Source organism: Polyergus mexicanus, unplaced genomic scaffold, assembly GCF_030449975.1.
Source record: "Polyergus mexicanus isolate NDT 795.1 unplaced genomic scaffold, iyPolMexi1.0 SCAF_8, whole genome shotgun sequence".
Classification (NCBI taxonomy): domain Eukaryota; kingdom Metazoa; phylum Arthropoda; class Insecta; order Hymenoptera; family Formicidae; genus Polyergus; species Polyergus mexicanus.
The window spans coordinates 4,400,733-4,425,591 of NW_027223328.1; the positions used below are offsets into that span (position 1 = coordinate 4,400,733).

The window sequence follows — 24,859 nt, forward strand, 5'->3', positions numbered from 1 at the left end:
CAGTTACTTTTTTTCAGTAACTGTAACGGTAATGGCGTTACAAATTTTATTTGTAACGGAAAAAGTAACTTCGTTACATTTTTCGGTAACGAGTAACGAATTTAACAGTTACTTTTATCGTTACTTTTTTCAAATTTTTTGATTTATTTAAGATATTATTCTTGCTATTGTGCGTGATAAAATTTTTATCTTAACCGTAAAGCCGTAAGCAAATCGACCAATTAGCATTCTTATTATGTTGTAAAAATGCTTGAATGTGATTGATCAATTTATGGCTCTTGCAGACCAGTGCGATAACGCGATGCGCGATATCCAATGAGAGCTTTATCTTTTCGGAAAAGCAGAGCTCTCATTTACTACCAGTTCTAAGTACCTTGCAACGAAAATTAGAAAATCTCAATAAATCTGACCTTATAGATTGCCATTCATTAGTTGAAGCTATTCAGCAAGGTTTAAATAAAAGGTAACTTATTAATTTGATTAATACATATGTTATTTAATTTTAAATAAGGATTTAATTGAAAAAATATTATTTTATTTTAAACTATTGATTCAAAGGTATTAATTTCAATAAAACAAACAATGTCGCTTAATTTACTATATTTGATTTTAGATTTCTTACAATATTTGAAACAAAAGAATTAATAATAGCAGCATGTTTACATCCAAAATTTAAGTTAAACTGGTTAACCGGAGAAAAAAGAAAACGTGCTGAAAATTAGTTGGAGGATTTATTGGGAATCCGATCAACTGAAAATTCTTCAAAAGCTGGAGAATCTGACGATCACGATAATTTTTTCATTTTTGAGCAAAAAACGGTGCAAAATGAATCTGAACAAGAAGAATTGCAACGGTTTTTAAAATCAAATAATTGTAATATAGAAATGTTAAACGACTATCCAAAACTTAAAAAACTTTTTATTAAATATAATACAGCTCTACCAAGCAGTGCATCTGTAGAAAGAATGTTTAGCATCGGTGGCTCTGTATTAACACCACAAAGAGGGCATTTAAATGATGATACTATGGAGCAACAAATTTTATTAAAAATTAATAAAGAATTTCGATAAAATTTTATCATTTATTTTGTAATAAACCTTGAATGAAATCTTGCTTACAATTTTTTAAATTTTTTCTTATGCAAAATAATTTATTAGTTTGTATTGTAAAAAAGTAACGGAAATTGTAACGACTCGTTACTTTTTAGTAACTGTAACGGTAACGAGTTACTTTTTAAAATTGGTAACGAGTAACGGTAACGAGTTTTTTTTTGGAAAAAATAACGGTAACGGTAACGAGTTACTTTTATAAAGTAACTTTCCCAACCCTGGATCGTAACAACATTGATTAGAAATTGAAATAGATATAAATATAAACATCGAATATAGACATAGATAATTTTGAGATATTTAACAATAAACGCAAAATATTTTTATAATATGCATAAGAGTTTTTTTTTTATACACAACGTAATTATTTACGAATTTAGGTCGTCTAGCGGAAAAAATAAAAAATGTAGAAATTATTTTTCAATGCATAAAGCTCTCTTGCGCGTAAACTGTTTATTTTCTTGCAAGTTTGTCATTCCATAAATGAAATCGCGCATGACGGTTTTATAAAAGCTTCAACTTCATTCGGCGTTTTCAAGAAATAAGGATGCAGCGTTATGCATTTAACGTGCGCATCTGCAACGGTAGCGGCGTAAAACGGCAGCAAAGATCGAATGCAAAAACCGTAGAAAATCGCGGAGACGTGATACAGTCGCTTGTTGCCCGGGGCAGACATATTGGCCCCGCGAAGCGTGCTCGGAAAGTATAAAATATTTCAAAGCTCACTTCCCCTCCTCACCTTTCCCGCGCTATTCTCACACTCCTTGCCGTCTCTTTCTTTATCTCGGCGACTTTTTTTTCTTTTCAGCTAACCTACTCTATATAATATATCGTCTGCTTGTAACATGGTCCGACCACCTCTTGTCTCTCACGCGTGCATAATTCTGCAATTTATCAGCCAGTGGATCTTCATTCATATTCTGCAGTTTGTTTCACGAGCAACTTTCGATTTTTCAACACCAGCCAATGTTAAATGCGTAAACATTGTAAGGCGCGTTTCGCGCGTTCCGAATTTCGATGTGCTATAATCCTATATTTTATTATTCGATTCTTGAGAGAGTTACTCATCTACGATAAGAGATATGTAAAAAATGCATAGTAGAAAAAAAAATTATAATTCTAAAAGATTCATTAATTTTGATTATTTATCGCTCTGAATTTTTTTAACAAAGGAAGTCTTTTTAATTTAATAACTGAATAAAATTAAAAAATCAATATATGTGTAATTTATTTATATTATAAATAGAAATTTTTTTAAATAACAAATAAAAATTGTGTACTTGAATAAATTTAAGTTTTATTCCAATTGATTTTTGCTAGCTATCTAAATATTTCTTCTTGTTTATGAACCAACGACTGGTTAATTAACAGCGAATTAATAGATGGCACGTAAACATGTTTAAAACTTATGTGCAAATATAATTAACATGGATAAATAATTTATAACCTACGTTAATAATCTACAACTTTGCATCAAAATTTAGAATCTAGAAATGAATAACGAGAAATAACTTTATGCTTCAAAGCTTTTGAAATTGGCTCATATGTAAATTTAATGTGTTCAATCTTATTAGTCGATTATCATTTTCAGTCGTTATAGATATCCTGATGAATTTTCCCGTAAACTGAATGTGCACTCGTATCGCGTGCGGATTTATCGGAACAAATAGACGAGTTCATTAATTTTGATGACAATATTCCCTCATTGTAACGCGCACGCTCGTACATTCCACGCTTCGTAACACGTGCAATTTATCAGTCACGAACAGAGAACGAAGTCGAAAGTCTTTCCCAATTTCCAGAGAATGGGATATAATTGTTCACGGCTTGTCCTCTCTCCAACGACATCTCGTTTTAGTTTTAATTCGGTCGTTTGTCCTCGATATTTACATGCGACAAATTGCTTGGCGAATCTATAGTTTAGAAGAATTATCGATCGTCCGGATTGCATTACAATGACAGTTAGATAAACAAAATTAACACACGCAATATACACTTGTTATCGTCGAAAACATTTTGACAATTTTTTATTAAATTTTTTAATTGATCTTCGATAAGACTCTCTTTTTTTTATCGTAGAATTCTAATTCTCTGATTATAATTTATATTTATAATAAGGATTTGCCAAAACACTTAGAGCTTTGCAATTTAATTTGCCCAAGTTTTTAATACATACAGGGTTCCCAACTTAAATGTCAAAATTTCGGGAGTGTGTAGGGGATCGGTAAGCTAAGGAAAAAAGTTGAAGATCTATTCGTTTTTGCTTCATTTATGAAGAAAATCGCAAGAAATTAAACAAATAATTTTCACCAAAAATCTTAAAACAAAACTAAAATTATTAGTTTTATCAAAAGTACCTTCAAAACGAAGCAAAAACGAGCAGATCTTTAAAGGATTTTGTCTTATTGTTAGTTTATCGATTCCCCACACGCATCCGAAGTTTTTTAAATTGGGGACATTCTGTATTATAAACAGGGTTGGGAAAGTTATTTTATAAAAGTAACTCGTTACCGTTACCGTTATTTTTTCCAAAAAGTAACTCGTTACCGTTACTCGTTACCAATTTTAAAAAGTAACTCGTTACCGTTACAGTTACTAAAAAGTAACGAGTCGTTACAATTTCCGTTACTTTTTTACAATACAAACTAATAAATTATTTTGCATAAGAAAAAATTTAAAAAATTGTAAGCAAGATTTCATTCAAGGTTTATTACAAAATAAATGATAAAATTTTATCGAAATTCTTTATTAATTTTTAATAAAATTTGTTGCTCCATAGTATCATCATTTAAATGCCCTCTTTGTGGTGTTAATACAGAGCCACCGATGCTAAACATTCTTTCTACAGATGCACTGCTTGGTAGAGCTGTATTATATTTAATAAAAAGTTTTTTAAGTTTTGGATAGTCGTTTAACATTTCTATATTACAATTATTTGATTTTAAAAACCGTTGCAATTCTTCTTGTTCAGATTCATTTTGCACCGTTTTTTGCTCAAAAATGAAAAAATTATCGTGATCGTCAGATTTTCCAGCTTTTGAAGAATTTTCAGTTGATCGGATTCCCAATAAATCCTCCAACTAATTTTCAGCACGTTTTCTTTTTTCTCCGGTTAACCAGTTTAACTTAAATTTTGGATGTAAACATGCTGCTATTATTAATTCTTTTGTTTCAAATATTGTAAGAAATCTAAAATCAAATATAGTAAATTAAGCGACATTGTTTGTTTTATTGAAATTAATACCTTTGAATCAATAGTTTAAAATAAAATAATATTTTTTCAATTAAATCCTTATTTAAAATTAAATAACATATGTATTAATCAAATTAATAAGTTACTTTTTATTTAAACCTTGCTGAATAGCTTCAACTAATGAATGGCAATCTATAAGGTCAGATTTATTGAGATTTTCTAATTTTCGTTGCAAGGTACTTAGAACTGGTAGTAAATGAGAGCTCTGCTTTTCCGAAAAGATAAAGCTCTCATTGGATATCGCGCGTCGCGTCATCGCACTGGTCTGCAAGAACCATAAGTTGATCAATCACATTCAAGCATTTTTACAACATAATAAGAATGCTAATTGGTCGATTGCTTACGGCTTTACGGTTAAGATAAAAATTTTATCACGCACAATAGCAAGAATAATATCTTAAATAAATCAAAAAATTTGAAAAAAGTAACGATAAAAGTAACTATTAAATTCGTTACTCGTTACCGAAAAATGTAACGAAGTTACTTTTTCCGTTACAAATAAAATTTGTAACGCCATTACCGTTACAGTTACCGAAAAAAAGTAACTGTAACGGTAACGGCGTTACAAGTAACGCGTTACTTCCCAACCCTGTTACGATCATAACATAAAGATAGATTATAGAATACATTATACTTATTTACTGTGCGCGATGCTTTAATTATTAATATCTATTAACTGCATTCTTGTTTTGCTTCAACGATGACGTTATGTGTGACGTCATCTGAAAAATGCATTCCAACGCTAAATACGATCGATGAAATGTGCGCGCCGCGCCTACTCATTATAGGTCAAGATCATAGAAATATGATTTCATTCAAGTGCAATCAAAATGACCTTGTGATTCATTAAGTGGCGCCTCGTAGCAACCGGATTTAAAATATGGCATAAATTACTTATTTGTTCTAACGAGCAAGTGGAATAGCAGTAATTTTTATATAACTGTAAAAATTGTTATTATACCGATTCAATATTTAATTAATTTTTTTTCGATGATAAAGCAAGTAATATTATATCTAAATATATATGGGCAAATATTTGAAAAATGCAAAACAAATAAAAATATATGTGTTATTTTTTGTTATTAATAATAATTTGTTTACACGTTAATTAAAACTCTGTCTAAAATATTAAGTTAATTTTACAAATAAAATATACGCACATATTTTAAATACGTACAATTCTTTATAAACTTCAAGTAAACAATTGAAATAATTATTTTTCTGAGCAGTAAAATATTTAAAATACTGTTTTCACAAACTGTTTATTCACTGTTTATTCTCATTCTATCTTTCTTAGATCTATTTCTTTTTTACGGCTTATATTAGGTGTACAACTTTGCTTCCGCCGTTTTCCTATAGATGGCTTTAGCGGTAAGTAGTGGTCGAAATAAATAGATCATAGACGTCATGCAATAAACTTGGGCATCTGTCAACATAACCCACAGAAACATTAGTCGATTTGTGTCTGCATCATAAAGTTATTCTCGATTGAAAATGTCAGTTTACGAGCCAAATTCTCGTCATTTGCGGGAGGTTTTAATTTTCTGCTTTAATATGAAGAAATCTGCGGCTGAGGCTCATCGAATGCTCTCAAATATTTATGGTGAAGCCGCTATTAGTGAAAGAACGTGTCGTGAGTGGTTTCAACGCTTCAAGAACGGTGATTTTCACGTCGAAGACCGGCATAGCGGTGGAAGAGAGAAGGTTTTCGTAGATGCAGAATTGGAGGCATTCCTTAATGAAGACTCGAGTCAAAGTCAAAAAGAATTGGCACGATCATTAGGAGTGACTCAACAAGCAATTTCAAAATTTTTTTACAGTAAAACCTCGAATTTCGGAAAAAAAAACGGTGGAAGCAAAGTTGTACACCTAATATCTATTAGATTTTTCTATTTACTTTATTAAATTATATTAATTATTATATATGATGCGATAATTAGTTTAGAAACAAATATTAATACTTCTTGATTATTTTTCTTAGTATATAACATTTTGCCTATACAAAAAACATAAATTTTCAATAAATATTGTATTTAAATAAAATTACTCTTATATGATTGTTTTTGATAATATGTATTTGAAATGTGCGTATCTCTCTCTAATGATTAAGCTGGCATTTCTAAATTAAAAGTTGAAAGTAAAACAATAAATGTCATGTAGATATCTTTATGTCTAACATATTTCCATTCTTTCGAGTTGTAGAATGACATTTACTTTCGAGAATGACATTTACTCAATTTAACATGCTGCGAGAAGTTATAAACACTCGTCGGTTAACAATACACGTGGTTCACGAAGTCCCTTATGCGTGGCGAAGTAGGGACACGCTTAAGAAATCGCTTGATTGTCAATGATCGATGAATCACTGCGGATCGTTGGATTCAAACGTGATTACGAGACGCGCTCACGCACATTCGATCGACGCCTATATCCGGAACGTATGTATCTTGGCACGTTTCTAAAAAAGAAATTCAATGCTTCTTGCGACAGTGTCACAAAGTTGTGTTTCATCACGAACGTTTGTCATCGCCTTTGTATCTGTCTTCATTTTCGCTTATCATGCATGTCATCGACGTGCTATTGCCATTTGCTTGTCCGTAATGCCGAATTATCTTAAACATCGTGCGACATGATAATTAATTGCCATCTGCTCGTGCATTAAAAAGCGTTTCGATAAAGAACGCTTTGAAATTCTGCCAAAATTAATTTATCAGAAGTTTCTTTTTTAGAAAGTAAACGCACAGACATTATTAGAAACAAAATCTCTTTCCGCGAAAATTATTTGTGACAATACGCGATGTATGTCAAATTTTATTATGTTGAATAAAAAATAGATTTTCAGGCCAATAAAAGAATTCGATACAATATAAATTTTGAAATTTTTATTTAATTCGTATATTTTTCTCTATTAACAAAAAACACATTTTATATAATCGTATCTCGTTTAATATATATATAAAGTAATTTTGTATAAATTCAGGTTAATTGCATTTGCATATTTTAAATTATTTGCATATATTGTATAATATTTAATTCATGTAAATCTAATTCACTTAAGACATAGAATTTGAAGAATGTATAAATAAAATTTTTTAGTTCTAATTGAGTTTATTCAATACAAAAGTTTCCAAGCTTGTCACTTATATATAGCTTAATTATTGATGTGTATTGCCTGGAAAACCTTATGGCAGACATCTGTTAACTGACTAACCTAAATTAACAAACAGAAATAGAACTTTTCAACGGTAGGACACGATCAATCTAAGCGTATAAAATTTTTATAGCTTGCGGGGCTCGCCTTAATTTCGCTCTCGTTCCCGGAAGTGGAAGGCGGAAAATAAACTAAGGGCGATCGCGTTTCCCTACACTTTTAACTCTGCTTGCAGATCGTGGTCTCATAAATTTTAATCATACCAACGTCTCATCTGTTTTTAGAAAATTAGACTATCCACTGCTCTTCGCCTGCGCAGCGATACGCGCTGTGTCTAGCACATTCCTTTATTTTTCATAACGTCAAACCTAATATTTTTCTTTTATTAGCCAGACTTCGTAGCTGCTTTCTTTGGAATATGCTAAATGGAATATTGATAATATGAACCAAAGCAAGTTGTTTTATGGAAATTTTTTACGTGGAAATTTTTCATTCGCAACATCAAATATATCAATAATATCTTACATACAATGTACAATACAATGATATTTAATACATTCGTTTTTTCTGTAATATATATAATAAAAAGAACTAGTCTTTTTCCTTATATAGTTTGCAATACATTAAAAAAAAAAAAAAAAAAAAAATATATATATATATATATATTTTTTAAATTTTGTTAATTTAACTATAAAACCGAATCTGAAAAATAGTTGTTAGCATTAGAATTAATTTTTACAAATATGGTATAATAATTTCATGTTTATTATTTATTGTTCTATATTTCTTTAAAAATTCAAAATAACTTTTTTGTTTACATACATTATATTATCTCCCAAATTTCTTTTTTTGCAATTTATGGCAAGGATGATGTAATTTTCAATATATTCGAAAATGTACGGGCATCGCGGATCAGAGTTTCTATTTTTACATTTGTAACTTGATGCAAAGGAAAAACTTGATAAACATTTTCCCTTTGCCATAAAGATTGGATTCGATTTTACTATTCTACCTTTAGTAGCGTATGTCTTCCTAAATCGAGAGAAGAATTGCAGCAAGAAGATCTCAAGAGTGGAGTGCGAGCGTTTCCTGCAAACGCGCCGCGAGAGAGAAAACAATGGTTTTCTTGATTCATTGCGATCTTCGATATAAGAAAATAAAAGGACCGTTTAAAAAAAGCCAGATATATATATAAGAAATATTTTCCGGTGAATAAATCCGAGCGCGGTGCCGCACAATAAAACGCATTTATCCTTGCCTCGAGATAAATTTGCGGAAATTGGATCTGAACGCCGCGCACGATTTCCATCCGCTTTGGGAAACGCGTTTAATTTTGCAGTTTTTTGTATGGATGAGAGGGAGAGAGAGAGAGTGGGAGGGAGGGATGGAGGGGAAGAGAGAGAGAAAAAGATCCCGCGCGCGCGGTCGACAAGTAAAAATGGGGAACACGATTCTCCGCCGGCATTATACATCGCGTTGAAGATTATTTTCGCAAATCTCGTAATCTCGCGCCGTTATAAAATGGATAGAAATCGCGTTCGGTTACGATAGAATTTTTAATCTGTACGAACGAATGAAATCGAGGCAAGAATTATGTCGGGCGTCGCATCACGTTACGACATACGCATATCTCGTTCGATTCGATTCGCGGGTCCGATTCAATCTTCTTCTTCTTCTCTGATATGGCTGGGAGATTTTCCGAAAGGAATTGTCTATAATTAGGTATAGGTATTAGGTAGGTTAATATATGATAAACTAATATAGGTATTGGATAGAGAATAATATATATGATAAACCAATATAGGCATTATATAGAATAGTCTGTGAAAACCTCTTTTTGGGTCATATGGGAGGATGGGATCCGAGCGGAATCGAACCTGGAATCTTTTGATTACCAGCCTGCGACTCTACGCCAGGCGCCACGCATCGCCCCCCGATTCAATCTGTCATTGGAACAAAGATCAGCCATCTTTATGGTCGTCTATCGCAGTCAATTGTCGTTTGTGGCGTGTATCGAAATCACGCGATTATAAATCAACCGCGTAGAACGCGCGATGCAATTTATCCTGTTTTCATGTCCGTATTGCGGTGCAAAACGTTTATTCAGTAGACGACTAATATTACCTATATATAAGTCTGCATAACAAGATAACAAAATTCAAAATAATTAATCAAAATAGCAAGCCATCAGTAAGGAGATAAATTTAAAATATTTAAGCAACTTGAAAGATAATTTTTGTTAAAATATTCTTACATTATTACCTTTTCCTGTAATTTAATATCCTTGCAAATAATCGTAACTTACAATTGTAGAAAATAGCAAGATTTCTTAAGTCTGCCTTCCGCAAGCGCATTGCAGAACTTTGCGAACTCTACTCAGATTTAAAAACAATATATTCCTTTGTGGAGAAGTTATACGAGAGAGATCCATAAGGAATCGTGGCGGAAGGCGGCCCGAAAAATTCTCATTTCTATCTCGCTGCGCAATCGCGGTTGATCGACGAGCAAGCCGTTAAATATTGACGAGGTAGACGGTAGGTGCAAAAAGTGGTGGTTTCCGCGGGAAATGAAACGAACAGGGTGGATACAAATGAGGCTGCAGAGATGAGCAGCGTTATCTCGTATCCTGCGGGAGCTATTCGTTCCGAGACCGCCCCCTTCTCCTGTGCACCATTGGCCCCACTGATATCGCCACCTCTTTGGCATCCCCTCGCAACCCCCTCGCACCCGTTCATGATAAGAGAAACGCAAAACCGATTCTTCGATAATAATTCGCCGAGATTATAATCGTCGCGATCTTTTGAACGTTGATCAAATGTTATCGCGAAAAGCGTCAAAAGAAACGCCAAAAGAAAATGACCTTTTTCTAAAAACGTAGCGAGTGAGAGAATGAGCAGCTTTTTAATATACTACGCAAGAATAAGTGCGCAAATTGAAATCTTAGGTTAATTCGTTCTTATTACGACAAGGTAAAGTGGCAGCGTCGTTTTTCTGTCGTTTTATTATTCTTAATAAAGACGACCGGCGCTAGATTAAATTTTTTTTTTGCGTCTGCGGAGCGTCGCCATGGGTTATGAAATCCTCGCGAAGGAACCAGGACGCGACGAAAATAATCATTGCATTTCAAGAAGAGACAATAGACAATAATTATGCTCAAAGACACTGTTTTAATAACTCGTCCCCCGAAGGCGGATGATTCATCTGACGCTAATGACATTCCTCGTGACATTGATAAAGCCATTTTTCATTAATTATTATTTCATGAATTACTTTTATTGTTATGCACACAAAAATAATCTTATTTATCATTTTTTATTACTAACAAATGATAAGATGTATTTCTATTAGGATAGCATTTCATATAATCGTTTCGTATTTGATTTTCAATGACCGCTTTTTAATCGTATTAGAAATTCATATCTAGTTACATGTATAATCTCGAAAATAACTGTCGCGTTTTAACTCGTGAGAGTAAGGTAGAGAGGAATAAGTGGATATTGGAATAGTTCTAAGTAGGACGAGAACACGCGAGATTACGGAATTGCGTCATGTCTGACCATACGTCGGCTTTACTACTGCGGAGGTGAGCAACTGGCGGTTATCTTGTCAGGAAGGGGAAGTGAAAAATCCTCAGATTCCCTCGAGGTATCCTTATAAAACTGGTAGATTAGAGTGAGACGTGACGAGAGCACGAAATCCGCTCTGAGTATTAAGCATCCAGTCGATGCGAACAAAGCGCATCGCACAGTTATATTCAGACATAGACATGATTCGATGAGAGACAGAGAGACGGTTATCTATATATTGTAAAAATACAGTCATTTTGCTTCATTTTTCATAAAAAAAATATGTTTTTATCATATAAAAAAAGAAATTTAGCATTTTACTATCAATTTTTAATAGAATTTAATTTTTCTGTAAAAAGTCTGTAATATATTAAATATATTAAAAACATGAAAGCATCAACAAATATGAAGAAAATAATTCAATACATTAATGTCAAAAAAAATCAATAGGTCGGATTGTAAGCTTCGTGAATTTTTCAATTATTTCTGGACTTGCTATCGAAAGCTATTTATGTACATTGAATAATTAATCGAACATTAATGTAAACTATAAACAATATAAAAGAGTATCGGAAAATTTATAAACGTAAAATGCGCATAACGATATAATAAGTTAAACAAGATTCTTAGATTGATATAAAGCTTAAGAATCTCTGTGTATAATTAATTTTTTTTCGGAGAGAAAGATATAGGAACGATATTGCTTTTGTTACGAGACAAAGAAGGAGAAATGAAAACGAATATCGGACATCGTAAGGGTTAAAAGCAAATCACTCAATCTCATTACAGTCGATGTTCTCATCGGTAAAAATTGTTCAATTCACAATTCTAATTCATTGCATATAGAGCATTTTGTATGTAAAGAGAAATATCAAGAACTCGAACTAAATAAAAACTTGAAGAAAGACATTTATTATATTAGTGAGGATTATTGCCCAAAACAATAAATAATAATAATTAAACGCTATGCGAAGAATTTTTCGAATAAAATACTTATAATATAATACGAATAAAAAATTATGATGCACAAATTACATGCGATACAAATTATCCTATTAATTAAATTCGTCGCGTAAAATCAACGCTCCGATCTCGACGTATACGTAAATTCATGCACATTTACAACAATTTGTCCGCAGCTCTTATCGTCTCTCTGATATCATTATTCACTGCTTGACTAAATACATTCCGTACTTAACATAGTAATAAATCATCAGTCACGTAAGGCGAATTGTAATAGTAAGCGCAGAGAAAGGGGGTGTCGTTGAGAAAAAGCTGCTGAATATTCGCGCGAAGTACCTTCGCTCGGGGAGAATAGAATCCCCGAGGAGAATATTGCAGCGAATCTCTCGTCAGCGAGTAAGATACGCGGAAACGGGCAGAGGATATTGTACATATCCTCGAGAGAGCCGTGGAGTCCATTAGCGCTAAAAATTAACTTTGTGAAACTCACCCTTTTTCTCGCCGAAAAAATCCACGCGGCTGCACGTCGCGCACAACGCGACGAAGATCACCAACGACGATCTGCAAACAGTTATATTTCTTACATCATTAATCATAATAGTTTCTTAATATCCTGCATGCGCCGGCCGAATAATATGATAAATATTCACATTAGGTGTCAATCCCTTCAAAAGTCAATGAATTTGACATATGTTATCAAGGCCATGATCCTGAATAACATCTAAAGTTTTTGCTGTTGTTTATTGAGAAGTTATCAACAATTAAATTGTACAATAAGAACAAGTATTAAATGCAAAAGTATGAACTTTCCCGAGCATAAATTTTATATTAATGGTATATTTAAGTATTTAAGTAAATGCGTGGGGCTTTGCCCCTCAAGTCCAATATTTAAAACAATATTTAATAAAACAATATTTAAAATAAACACTCAAACAAACAAATTAACAAAATCAGGGATATTGTTCCCACATCGTTCTATTTTATCAAGAAAACAGGGAAATGAGAGCAACAATTTTTTTCAACGGTTTCATTTTCTACGCTTTAAAATACATAAAACATATGAGTTTCAGAAAATTTTGTAGGATCGGAGAAGTTCAGATTTTCGTATTTTGTTCTTATCGTACAATCTAATTGTTAATAATTTTTTAATAAACAATAAGCAACGGCTAAAACTTCTTGGATGTTACTCATGACCTTGACAACATATGTCAAGATTATTAACTTTTGAAGAAGTTGACCTAATGTGAATATTTATCATTAAATAGGGATGGAAAGCGGAATATTAGGAACACTTGTAGCAGAAACGATTAAGACAAAGCTGAGAAGGGGGGGGGGGGAGATTAATTTACTGGGAAAGAGTACGTCGCGACTAGAAAAGCTACGTGATCCTTTGATGAAATTGGCGCTAGAACGATTTGAACTAACAATGTTATTGCTAAAGGAGAACAATGGAGACAGATTTATTATATTATAACCAGAAATGGCAATAATCAACTTGAAGATCAAGAGAAATAGCTTTTGATATTATGTCAAGTTTTACTTTGAAACGTGCCTCTGTAAGGATCGATTTTGTAACACAAAACGTGATTACGACTTGTAACGAGTTAATCCTGCCGAACACGATGTAACAGTTTAGCTTGGGACAACTTCATCCGTTTCTATCGCCTTTAATTTAACGTAACATATATAAACTTTTACCATCTCTTTCTGATTGTATAATTGGCTAATTATATATAAATCATACATATTTGTGTTGCATATTATAATAGTATAAATCCGTTTTAATAGCTAAGGACTATACAAATTAAACAAAGAAAAAGAAAAAAGAACAAAGAAACTTGTTATATAACATTTCCTTTAATTTAGTGTTTTCGCCATTCTTTCGAATCATTCTCTACTATTAAAAGATCTTCCTAGTTTGACACTCTGAAAACAAAGGTGATCTTGTGAATTTTTTTTATAGAAAAATATAAAACATATTAATTCTAAACTTTGCGCGTTTATTAAATAACATTTCAAGTGTATCCTGAAATTTTTTCAAACAAAAATATTTGTTTGTTTCGAAGTCCAACCAGGATGGCTAAAAAAAAATGGCAAACATGATTCCAGCTGTTATAGTCAGTTATAGTCATCTGAAACAAAAAAAAAACTAAAAAGATTCTTAATTTTTATGAGTGTATTCTTGATTTTTATCGTGCGATCTAGAATTTTAAAAAAATATTGAAAAATAAAGAAATAGCAGCGTCTAAAAAAAAAAAAAAACACTAAAAATTGGTTAGTTCTGTAAGTCGCAAAATTTAAATTTTGCAAATATCGATTTAATTCTAGTTCACACACTAATCATACTCATACAAATTAAGAATCTTCTTGGTTTTTTTATCTCAGATGACTATAACGGTTGGAATCATATCCGCCATTTTTTTTAGTCATCCTGATTGGCTAAAAAAAATGGCAAACATGATTCCAGCTGTTATAGTCATCTGAAACAAAAAAAAAACTAAAAAGAGTCTTAATTTTTATGAGTGTATTCTTGATTTTTATCGTGCGATCTAGAATTTTAAAAAAATATTGAAAAATAAAGAAATGGCAGCGTCTCAAAAAAAAAAAATCACTAAAAATTGGTTAGTTCTGTAAGTCGCAAAATTTAAATTTTGCAAATATCGATTTAATTCTAGTTCACACACTAATCATACTCATACAAATTAAGAATCTTCTTGGTTTTTTTATCTCAGATGACTATAACGGTTGGAATCATATCCGCCATTTTTTTTAGTCATCCCGATTGGACTACTATAACTTCGAAACAAATATTTTTGTTAAAAAAAGAATATAGGATATTTGAAATGTTATTTAATAAATGTGCAAAGTTTAGAATTAATATGTTTTATATTTTCCTTTAAAAAAATCCCAAAGAATCGTCTTTATTTTCAGAGCATCAAACTATGAAGATCCCTTAAATCTCACAGCATAAAATTCTATTTAATTATTTGTATACATTTATTCAACGCATATACATTATTCAATGCCTTCGTGTGGCTCGTAGAAACAGATCGTGACTCGCTTGTTGTAACGCGCTATAAATCTCGATTTCCCTCTCTCTTTCTATCTCTCCCTTTCTCTCTCTCTCTCTCTCTCTCTCTCTCTCTCTCTCTCTCTCTCTCTCTCTCTTTCTCCCTTTTCCCGATTCTGCATTATTATTCCTTGACTAGACTAAGGTCAGTGGAACACGGGAAACTCGGTAAGTGTGACACGCATTTACATTTCGACTTGCACAACAGCCGGCGCTCACATGGGCGTAGCTAGTCCGTCGATCGTGATTCACGATCGAGAATGCCGTACTTGCGTAACGATCGCAAACCTACGAGGACGGCCGTGCCCATCGATTTCGATTTCCATTTAACAAGGCCGTCGATCCCGCCCCCTCACCCTTTCACGTTCAACAGGCAAATGTCGATGAACGATTGAATTATCGATGCCGACCGGAGTAAAATTCACGTTTTGTATAGTATCAGAAAAATTGTATCATGTATATTGCTATCATAATAATACATGCTCGATAGTGTTGAATCATATACTAATAATGTCATAGAAAAACTAATCAAATGTTGCAAATGTTTAGATATTAATGATATCTTGTCATAATATGATAAACCCCATCAAAACAAGCTATAGATGAAAATTGGAATAAGAAATGTGTATTTCTTCTACTAACTTCTTCTATTTTGAATTTTTCAATAATTAATATAAAGTAATAATTATTTAATATGTTGTTAAAATATATTTATTTGTTTTTTTTTTACATATTAATATACATATATTATTTGAAATATTTATTTCTAATATGTTACAATAATATGTAAACATAGTTTAATTTCTAATCTTCATCTATATTTTTTTTCTTGTTAGGAACTGTAAGTAATCAAGTAAAACAATTATTTCTCTCATTACACAAAGACGATAAAATAATTGGATATTATTTACACAATTTCTATTCATTTTATTTATTTTTCTCTTATGGCTTACATCTCTTAGAACTGTTCATTGTAATTTTTTGAATTATTTTTTAATTATTTGACATAACATTACATCAAACATTCGTTATCATAATTAATTAGATATTTCAAATATAGATAATATGTAACATATTTTTTTTCTAAACAAATTCTTATTAATAAATCTATTAAATATTTCTTTGTAAAAAGTTGATTAAATATTAATCCCATATGGAAAAGATGGGATTCCCAAACTGCCATAAAAAAATATCAATTTCTTAAAGATCATTATCAGGCAATAATCTTCGCAACTTAGGAAAATATGCCATTATTATCAAGGAATCTCGATTGCTTTTCGTAAGATCATTAAACATTTTTAAAGCTTCATACAAATTTCATGAGAGCCTACTACTTTCATAGAAGTTTAAGCGGTTACGCCGAGTTTCGTTGAAGTTTATGACGTTTTATAAGGTCTCATGAAATATCCGAGGTTTCATAGGACGCAAGAATTTTATAGAGCATAAGAAACTTTTATGTACATATTGCATGTCTTCGCTAAGCTGTATGCGATGCAATAAATGTATCGCAAAATTAAATATTAAATACTATAAAATGATTATATAATGATATAAGAAATGATGTACAAAAAAATGTGATGATATAATAAATGTGATTATATTAAAATTGTACATATAATTATATATATAAATTATAAATTATTATTAATATATGTAATTATATAATAATATAAATTATATACTCATGCTACATATATAAATAATAACTTTGATTTAATACTGAGGATTTAATATACATAGTAATTATTAAAAAAGAAGACACAATCGAATAAGCTGATGCAAATATACAGGGTGTCCCATTTTAAAGGACCCACTCAAATATCTCAGAAACACTGCGTTAAATCGAAAAATATTTTAAACAAAAGTTGTGTGGCTTCAAGAGGGCCATAAGATGGTGACAATGATTTGACCTTGGAAAATCATTTGAAGGTCATGTGAAGGTCAACTTTAAAATCTTAAATAGAAACCCCCATTTTTTATTTAGTATTCTTGTAGCTTGCCTCGAGAGCTTTCCAAAATACTATAATAAACTATTTTTTTATTAAATACTTTTTGAGTTATTTTATATTTTAATCTGACATATTTTGATATAAAAAATTAAATATCTCGTAAAATATTTAGTTTTTGATAATCTTACCGTAATACTTCTATATACAGAATAATGAGACAAATCAATTAGTATAAAAGAAAAAATTGTTTTTAAAAAAACTATTTACAATGTATTTTTTTAAACAATTATTTGTTTTTTTTGGCACTAATTAATTTGTCTTATTATTCTGTACATAGAAATATTACGGTAAAATTATCGAAAACTGAATATTTCACATGACCTTCAAATGAGTTTCCAAAGTCAAATCATTGTCACCATCTTATGGCCCCCTTGAAGCCACACAACTTTTGTTTGAAATATTTTTCGATTTAACGCAGTGTTTGAGATATTTGAGTGGGTTCTTTAAAATGGGACACCATGTATATCTCCAATCAGTAGGATGTATTAAAAGTTAATATGTGAGTTTTATAACTCTCTTTTATATATTTTTTTTATATATCCTCTACATTTTTGTACACTCGTTACATGTCGATTTTACGCAAGACTGACTAATAACTAGAATTGGGAACGTTATTCTATAAAAATAACGCGTTACCGTTACCTTTGATTTTTGGAAAAAGTAACTCATTACCGTTACACGTTACTGATTTTAAAAAGTAACACGTTACCGTTACCGTTACTTGGAAAGTAACGATTCGTTACTTTTTCATTATGTTTTTGTTTTTTTGTAATGCTAGAATAAGCTATTAGATTATAAAATTATTTAATAATCAATATTAAATGTAAAAATCTACGTTACAATTAAAAACTCTAAATTGGTCTCTATATAGCAAGCGTTTTTTATATTAAACTTATTTAATGATTCTAATTTTTTATGTTAATAACTTTACTTTTTAATACACTTATCTATATAGAAATTTAAATTGTAATTAACAAATTTCAATTTTGTTGAAAATTTTTATCAAACATTGTTTTTATATAAATATTGATAAGAGGAATATTGATATTATTAAGGATGTATTCCAATATTCACTATCAATATTGTAAAATCTTTAATTTACGTTACTATAGATTTTCAGTACTGGCAGTGACTATTAGAATGCAGCCTATGATAGAAGACCATAAAATATTTTTCAAAAAATACATCTATTGAATAGATATAAGATAATAAAGAACCAAAAGATAATGATAAAAATAACGGCTAATTCGTTACCGTTATTGTAAAAATGTAACGACGTTACCGTTATCGTTACAAACAGAAAAAAGTAACGATCGTTATCGAAAAAAAGTAACTGTAACGATAACGACGTTACAAGTAACGCGTTACTTCCCAATTCTGCTACTCATGGTTGTCATGTAACAGAAGCGTTAATAGAAATACATACATCAAACACAAGATCTATTTTTAGCGACTGATTCTGCTCATTATGCACTTAATAACGTGTGTAAGCATTTGATAAAGATGATAATCCCACTAATCTCTAAATCGTGCGAAAAACTTATGACAATTGATATTTATGTTCTTAGAAAAATGTCATAGATGTCACTTTTCACAAACTTCATAAATCACTAGAAAACGTTATTTATTTCTAAAATGTTTGATAAAATGATTATTCTATATTAAGTAATATTATATTTTAAAACATGAATCATTATTTTTATTACCGTTATGTAAAATAATTGTGGTTGTGTATGTATTAGTGTATGTGTAGTATATATATTTGTTATATAATTTTCAATCTTTTTATTAAAACATAATCCTTAAAGATTCGTATGATTTGTAAGCATTAGAGAGATTTCACATAATAATTAAATATTTTTATAAAACGTCAAAATGTAAAATAAAAGCTTATCAGGGTTCTTTTTTCTGCTTATTTGGAAGCATTAAAATTAAAATTACAATAATATCGTTTAATGATCAAATGAGAAAGGAGATTGACATGAGCGTTTCTGATTTGTGCAATCTCGCGTTATAATGTTTTATTTCTTTCGATAAGAGAGAGTATCACTACTTGTGCATGACATCACCGCAAGAAAAAGGAATTCTTTGTAGGAAAAAGTGGAATAAATCTTAATGCGGATGGAGAGAAAGAATAGCCGTAAAACAAAGAGCGGAGGAAAACCACGGCGATAGCGTCGACCGCGATGATAATCGACCGCTCGTTTGAATAATATATGACGTAGAATGTCTCTTTATAAATACATAAATTTTTCATCCTTCTTATTTTTTAATTCGGCAACTTCGAAGAAAACGGAGATAACAGAATCTTTACAAATACGTGAGTTATGCATGTACATATGCATATGGTTTATTAATATAATAATACTAATAATATGTTGATAAAATTTACTTATTAATTGTAGAAAAAAATTCAAATTTTACTTCAGCAAATCACAATGTTTTTAATAACTTAAAATATTTCGCAAAAGTATACTCTATTTTTTATCTGTTATCTAATCAGGCTTTCTGATATTAAGCTTTTGTTTCATTGTTGTCAATTTAACAACTTTAAATATCAATAACTTTATGTGACAAATACATAGAATTATTATTTCTTATTTTTATTTTAACAAGGATAATAAACTTTTTCTATGATAAATAAATGTATACAAGATGTCTTTCATTTTCCTAAGTAAAAAAATGTTCAAATTAGTAATAATTATATAATAATATTAATATTAACTGCTATATTAATAAGAACAGAAACAATTTCTATATTAAAATTAGTTTTTAAATATCTGATGACACACAATAATTTAAATACATTAATAAGAGTTTATAATAATAATAATATATTAATAATAATAATCTTTATGTGTATATAAAATAAAACAAATGAGGACAAAATAAATTATGCAAAACTAAAATTATTATTAGAAAAAATAAAATTATTATAAAATTATTATTATAAAATTATTATTTTGCAATATTTTTAATAACAATATAACAAATAAAGAAAAGGGAAGCACTCGTGCATATAAGTTTCGCAAACTCTTGGAGCTATTCGAGTATCGTTTACAGAAGCTACCGCTGTTGCACTATAAGCAAGCCTCTTTGCAACAACGGGACGATTCACAAAATGAGAATGTGGAGGTCCTATCGTCGACGATAATGACGACGGATGACGACATTCCATTAACCCACTGGCCCGAGTAGCGATATAAAAGAACCGAGCTTGGTCCAATGAAAGCACGGAACATGTGTACTGGGTGGTGGTAGAATAATTAAGCGAAACGACGACGTCGACGACAACGACGACGACGACGACGACGACGACGACGACGAGAACGTCGACGTCGAGAAGCTCGTTAATGAAGCGAGGACCCTTGCAAGTCGAAATTCACGGAAGAAACTTGGAAAGAATGGGTGATTTCAGAGTAATATATACGGAAGAGAGGAAGTGCTGCTAATGAGTTAATCTTGCTTTAGGGCCGCCACTTGTTTGCGATGAATGAATTAATTTACACTAGAAAAAGCTAGATATCTAAATTTTTATTGATAGTTCAATCGCAAAATTTAAGATTTCCCATTTCTCTTCATAACTAACTTTTTTATCTAAGTGTCATTAAAATTTGATATTTTGGAATTGATTTTTATAACGGAAAAACTAGATTTTTATAACGGAAAAACTAGAATTTTATCAAAAAATATGTAATTTCTCTCTCTTGAAGGATGTTTATTCAAAACTCGATATTACTAATGTAACAAAATTTGAGGAATATGTATTCTGTAACAAAACAAAACTTCGAAAAATAATTTAATAGATTGTGGTGGGAATATTGTTTATATTGATTAATGCCAGAAACATATGTCAGAGATATTTGTACAGAAGAGACGGATCTTAATCTCGTTTATAATCTCGTATATCTCCTATGTCAACATAATTTACGATGAAAAATTGCATGGCATAGAAAAGAAAAAAAAAGTAGCGTATACTAAAATCCATGCCGATCATTAATTTTCTGAGAAACCGCCATGACGCGCGAATACCACACACAAACTTCATCTTAGAATATATTTATGTTCTATCTCACCTATACAGGCACATTTCATACAATATACAGGGGTGTAACAGAGCCCATATCAACAGTTTTTTGAGGAAACAACGCATTTTTGTGAAAAGTGTTTCATTCAAAAGTTGTAGAGCTCTCGCATTATATAATTATTAGTATGAATAGCACCGTCAAGGTCATATAAAAATCACTTTGAATTTTTTAAATGAAATCCCCTAGTTTTCATTATATATTCTTGTAGCTTACCCCGAAAGCTTTCCAAAACACTATAATAAAGTATTTTCTCATTAAGTACTTTTTGAGTTATTTCATATTTTAATCTGACATATTTTGATATAAAAAATAAAATATTTCATAAAATATTTAGTTTTCGATAATTTTACCGTAATATTTTTATATACAGAATAATGAGACAAATCAATTAGTGCAAAAAAGAAAAAAAATTGTTTTAAAAAATACATTGTAAATAATTTCCTTAAAAACAATTATTTTTTTATACTAATTGATTTGTCTCATTATTCTGTACATAAAAAGTATTACGGTAAGATTATAGAAAACTAAGTATTTTATGAGATATTTAATTTTTTATATCAAAATATGTCAAATTTTAAAATATAAAATAACTCAAAAAGTGCTTAATGAAAAAATATTTTATTATAGTGTTTTGGAGAGCTCTCGAGGTAAGCTACAAGACTATGTACTGAAAAATAAGGGGTTTGTTCCATTTAAAAAATTCAAAGTGATTTTTATACGACCTTGACGGTGCTGTTCAAGGTCATACTAATATTATTATATAATGCGCCACTTAAAGCTCTACAACTTTTGCATGTGAAACATTTTTCACAAAAATGCATTGTTTCCTCAAAAAACTGCTGATACGGGCGCTCTGTTATACCCTATATGCAACAATGATGAATTTATGAAAAATAATACAAAGCGTAAAAAATTATGTAATAATTTAAAATAGATTTTATGGAGTTGATACACAATATATTGTTACAAATATTTTTTGATTTGCATCGTGTGGTTAATAATTTTAAAAGAATAATTTCGTGAATGCACCCGCGCACAAGGATATAAGCTCAAGCGTAGCTTGCATGAAAATTTCGAAGAAAATAGAAGTTGATGTTTCTTTGTATGCGCGCGCATGTGTGTGTGTGTGTGTGTGTGTGTGTGTGTGTGATGTCATGTCTTACAAAAATAAAAGCAAGTTGTTGCGATAAAAGTCTCGAATAAAGTCTCGATAATAAATCCGCTTTTAAAGAATCATCCTCGTAATACCGGAATGTCCTGCAATTTCGAAACTGAACTCGTATATTGACTATTCAAAGTAAATACGAGAGGCAGGTAAATATAAATCGAACTTTTTTCAAAATAGTTTAGTCGATCAAATTATTTCCAACCTAAGTCATTTTTCTACATAGTTTCCACTAAAATCTAAGCATTTTTGCCACCGGATTGGCAGTTTTTTTATTTCCATGTCATAAAAAATAGCGGAATGTGTCCGAAATCAATTGCGCAAACTGAACTTCTTCCAAAATATTCTTTGTTCCATCAAAATATTTTCAACGCACACCCAAGTCATTTTTCTACATAGTTTCCATTAACATCTAAGCACTTTTCCCACCGGATTGGCAGTTCTTTTATTCTCGCGTCATAAAAAGTAGTAGGGCGTATCTGAAGCTAATTGCGCACAAGAAAAAATGTTGCTTCTTCACAATAGCTTGTTTAGGCCTCACACCGCCGCCATAACCTAAGAAATTCGCTCAACTGCGTTGGACCACCATTGAACATCTCCTTTTATCTCGATTTATCTCCGTATGATTACCATTTGTTCGGATCACTAAAAGAAGCTTTGGGAGGACCATCATTCGATGACCATAATAAAGAAGTGGAAGAATTTGTGTGCAATTGGTTTCGGATAGGTCCCACTATTTTTCATGATACAAAAATAAAAAAATTGCCACTCCGATGGCAAAAGTGCTTAGATGTTAGTGGAAACTATGTAGAAAAATGATTTGGATATGCGTTGGAAATATTTTGCTCGAATAAAATATTTTTGGAAAAAGATTGGTTTATATTTAACTGCCTCTCGTATAAATAAATTATTTATTTACAAAATCAATACATATAAATAATTCTTTTACATTAATCTTTTGCATTAATAAATATATACAATCTTTTTAATTTTATTTAGAAAATTTTCTACTGAAAAAAAAAATCTACGGCTATAATTAGAAAAAATATATGTTAAAGAAATAATTGCAATACTTTTAGTTTATATAATTAAAGTATCCTTGTTAAACTAGTCTGCGCATTTACTTTATTTAACAATGCTAAACAACACTGGTGCTTAAATCACAATAATTATTTAGATGAGATACATGAAATGTTGATATACAACATTAACGGATATTTCGTCAGCAAAAAAATACTATGCACACAATACCTATCTTTAAATCGAAGAGGGGAGCGCTAAGATAAAACTTTAACCTCGAGATTGTATCGATACACAAGTCTTTGCGCTTTTCTTGCGACATAAAATTTATCGCGGAATTATTCGATATTATCCGCTAGTTGACTTTTAGATCATTATCGAAATATTAGTAATGTTATTACTTGATATATCATCTCCTTCATGTATACCGATGATACATGTTACGAAAGTTTCTTTCTCGCATAGTAACGTTTTGACTCTCTCTTACTTTGAATTATATTTTAATCTTCCTACTATCAAAAAAATCGCAAAATCCTAAAATATAATAATATACGTTGTAATATGTAGTAATATATGTTGTTGTACTTTACATCATATACATATAGTTTATATCATATATATACATACATATATGTATATATATTTTATATTTTAAATATTGCCAATATAATGTAATAAAATTAGATATATACCATAAATATTTTAAAAAATATTTAATAATTGGGCCAATCACAGATATAAATAATATAACTTTTTTCATCATTTTGTAACTTTAATTAAAATAATTAAAATATGGGAAAGTTGGGTAAAACTGGGTAGGCGGATTAAACCGCTGGTTTTTCGTAATAAATGCTGCTATCTGTAGCTAATTTGTGTTATTAGTTGTAGATTTTATTTTGACGCCATCATTTTTTTAAAACAAACAGTGACCTTGTGCACTCAATATTTCTTTTTTAATAAAAGTTCAAAGTTTTTATCTCAAAAAGATCGGTATCGACGCAAGAATCGAGTCATCGTGCACTTTTTCTATATAGAGCATCTGTTTCGGTAAATGCAGCATTGCATTCTATATATATTAGAGAATATATCATATTAGTTTTGATCGGCACTTTGTACGCCGGAATATGTAACCGCCGTATTTGTTACTTATCTTGTGTTGGGGCAAAACTGGGTACTTACATTTCATGAAATGAAAAAAGGAAGAAGTGTTATCGTGACTTTGTGTGCCTACAAAAAGTATTTGAAAATGAAAACTAACGCTCAGAAAAAGAAACCACTAAAAAAAAAGCTTTTTGAGATCCCTAAAGTTAAAAAGTTAAATAAGGAAGCTTGTCGAACAAGAGGATATCTTTATTTGTGATTTTTGTTAATAAAATACATCTTTATATTGTATTTTGATTAAAATAAATCTAGATTTTGTAATTATACGGTATTTTGCATATTTTCAAATGGGTACCCGGTTTGA

At 30.5% G+C, this 24,859-nt stretch overlaps 1 protein-coding gene across 1 annotated transcript in view; it reads right to left on the reverse strand.

The window, feature by feature from the left end:
* Positions 1-24,859, reverse strand: part of Mp (collagen XV/XVIII-type protein multiplexin) — a 335,627-nt gene that overhangs the window by 286,058 nt on the left and 24,710 nt on the right. The window contains exon 2 of the mRNA XM_070300508.1: positions 12,533-12,603. Within this exon, the coding sequence (XP_070156609.1) occupies positions 12,533-12,603 (71 nt within the window). The remainder of the gene's footprint in view (positions 1-12,532; positions 12,604-24,859) is intronic.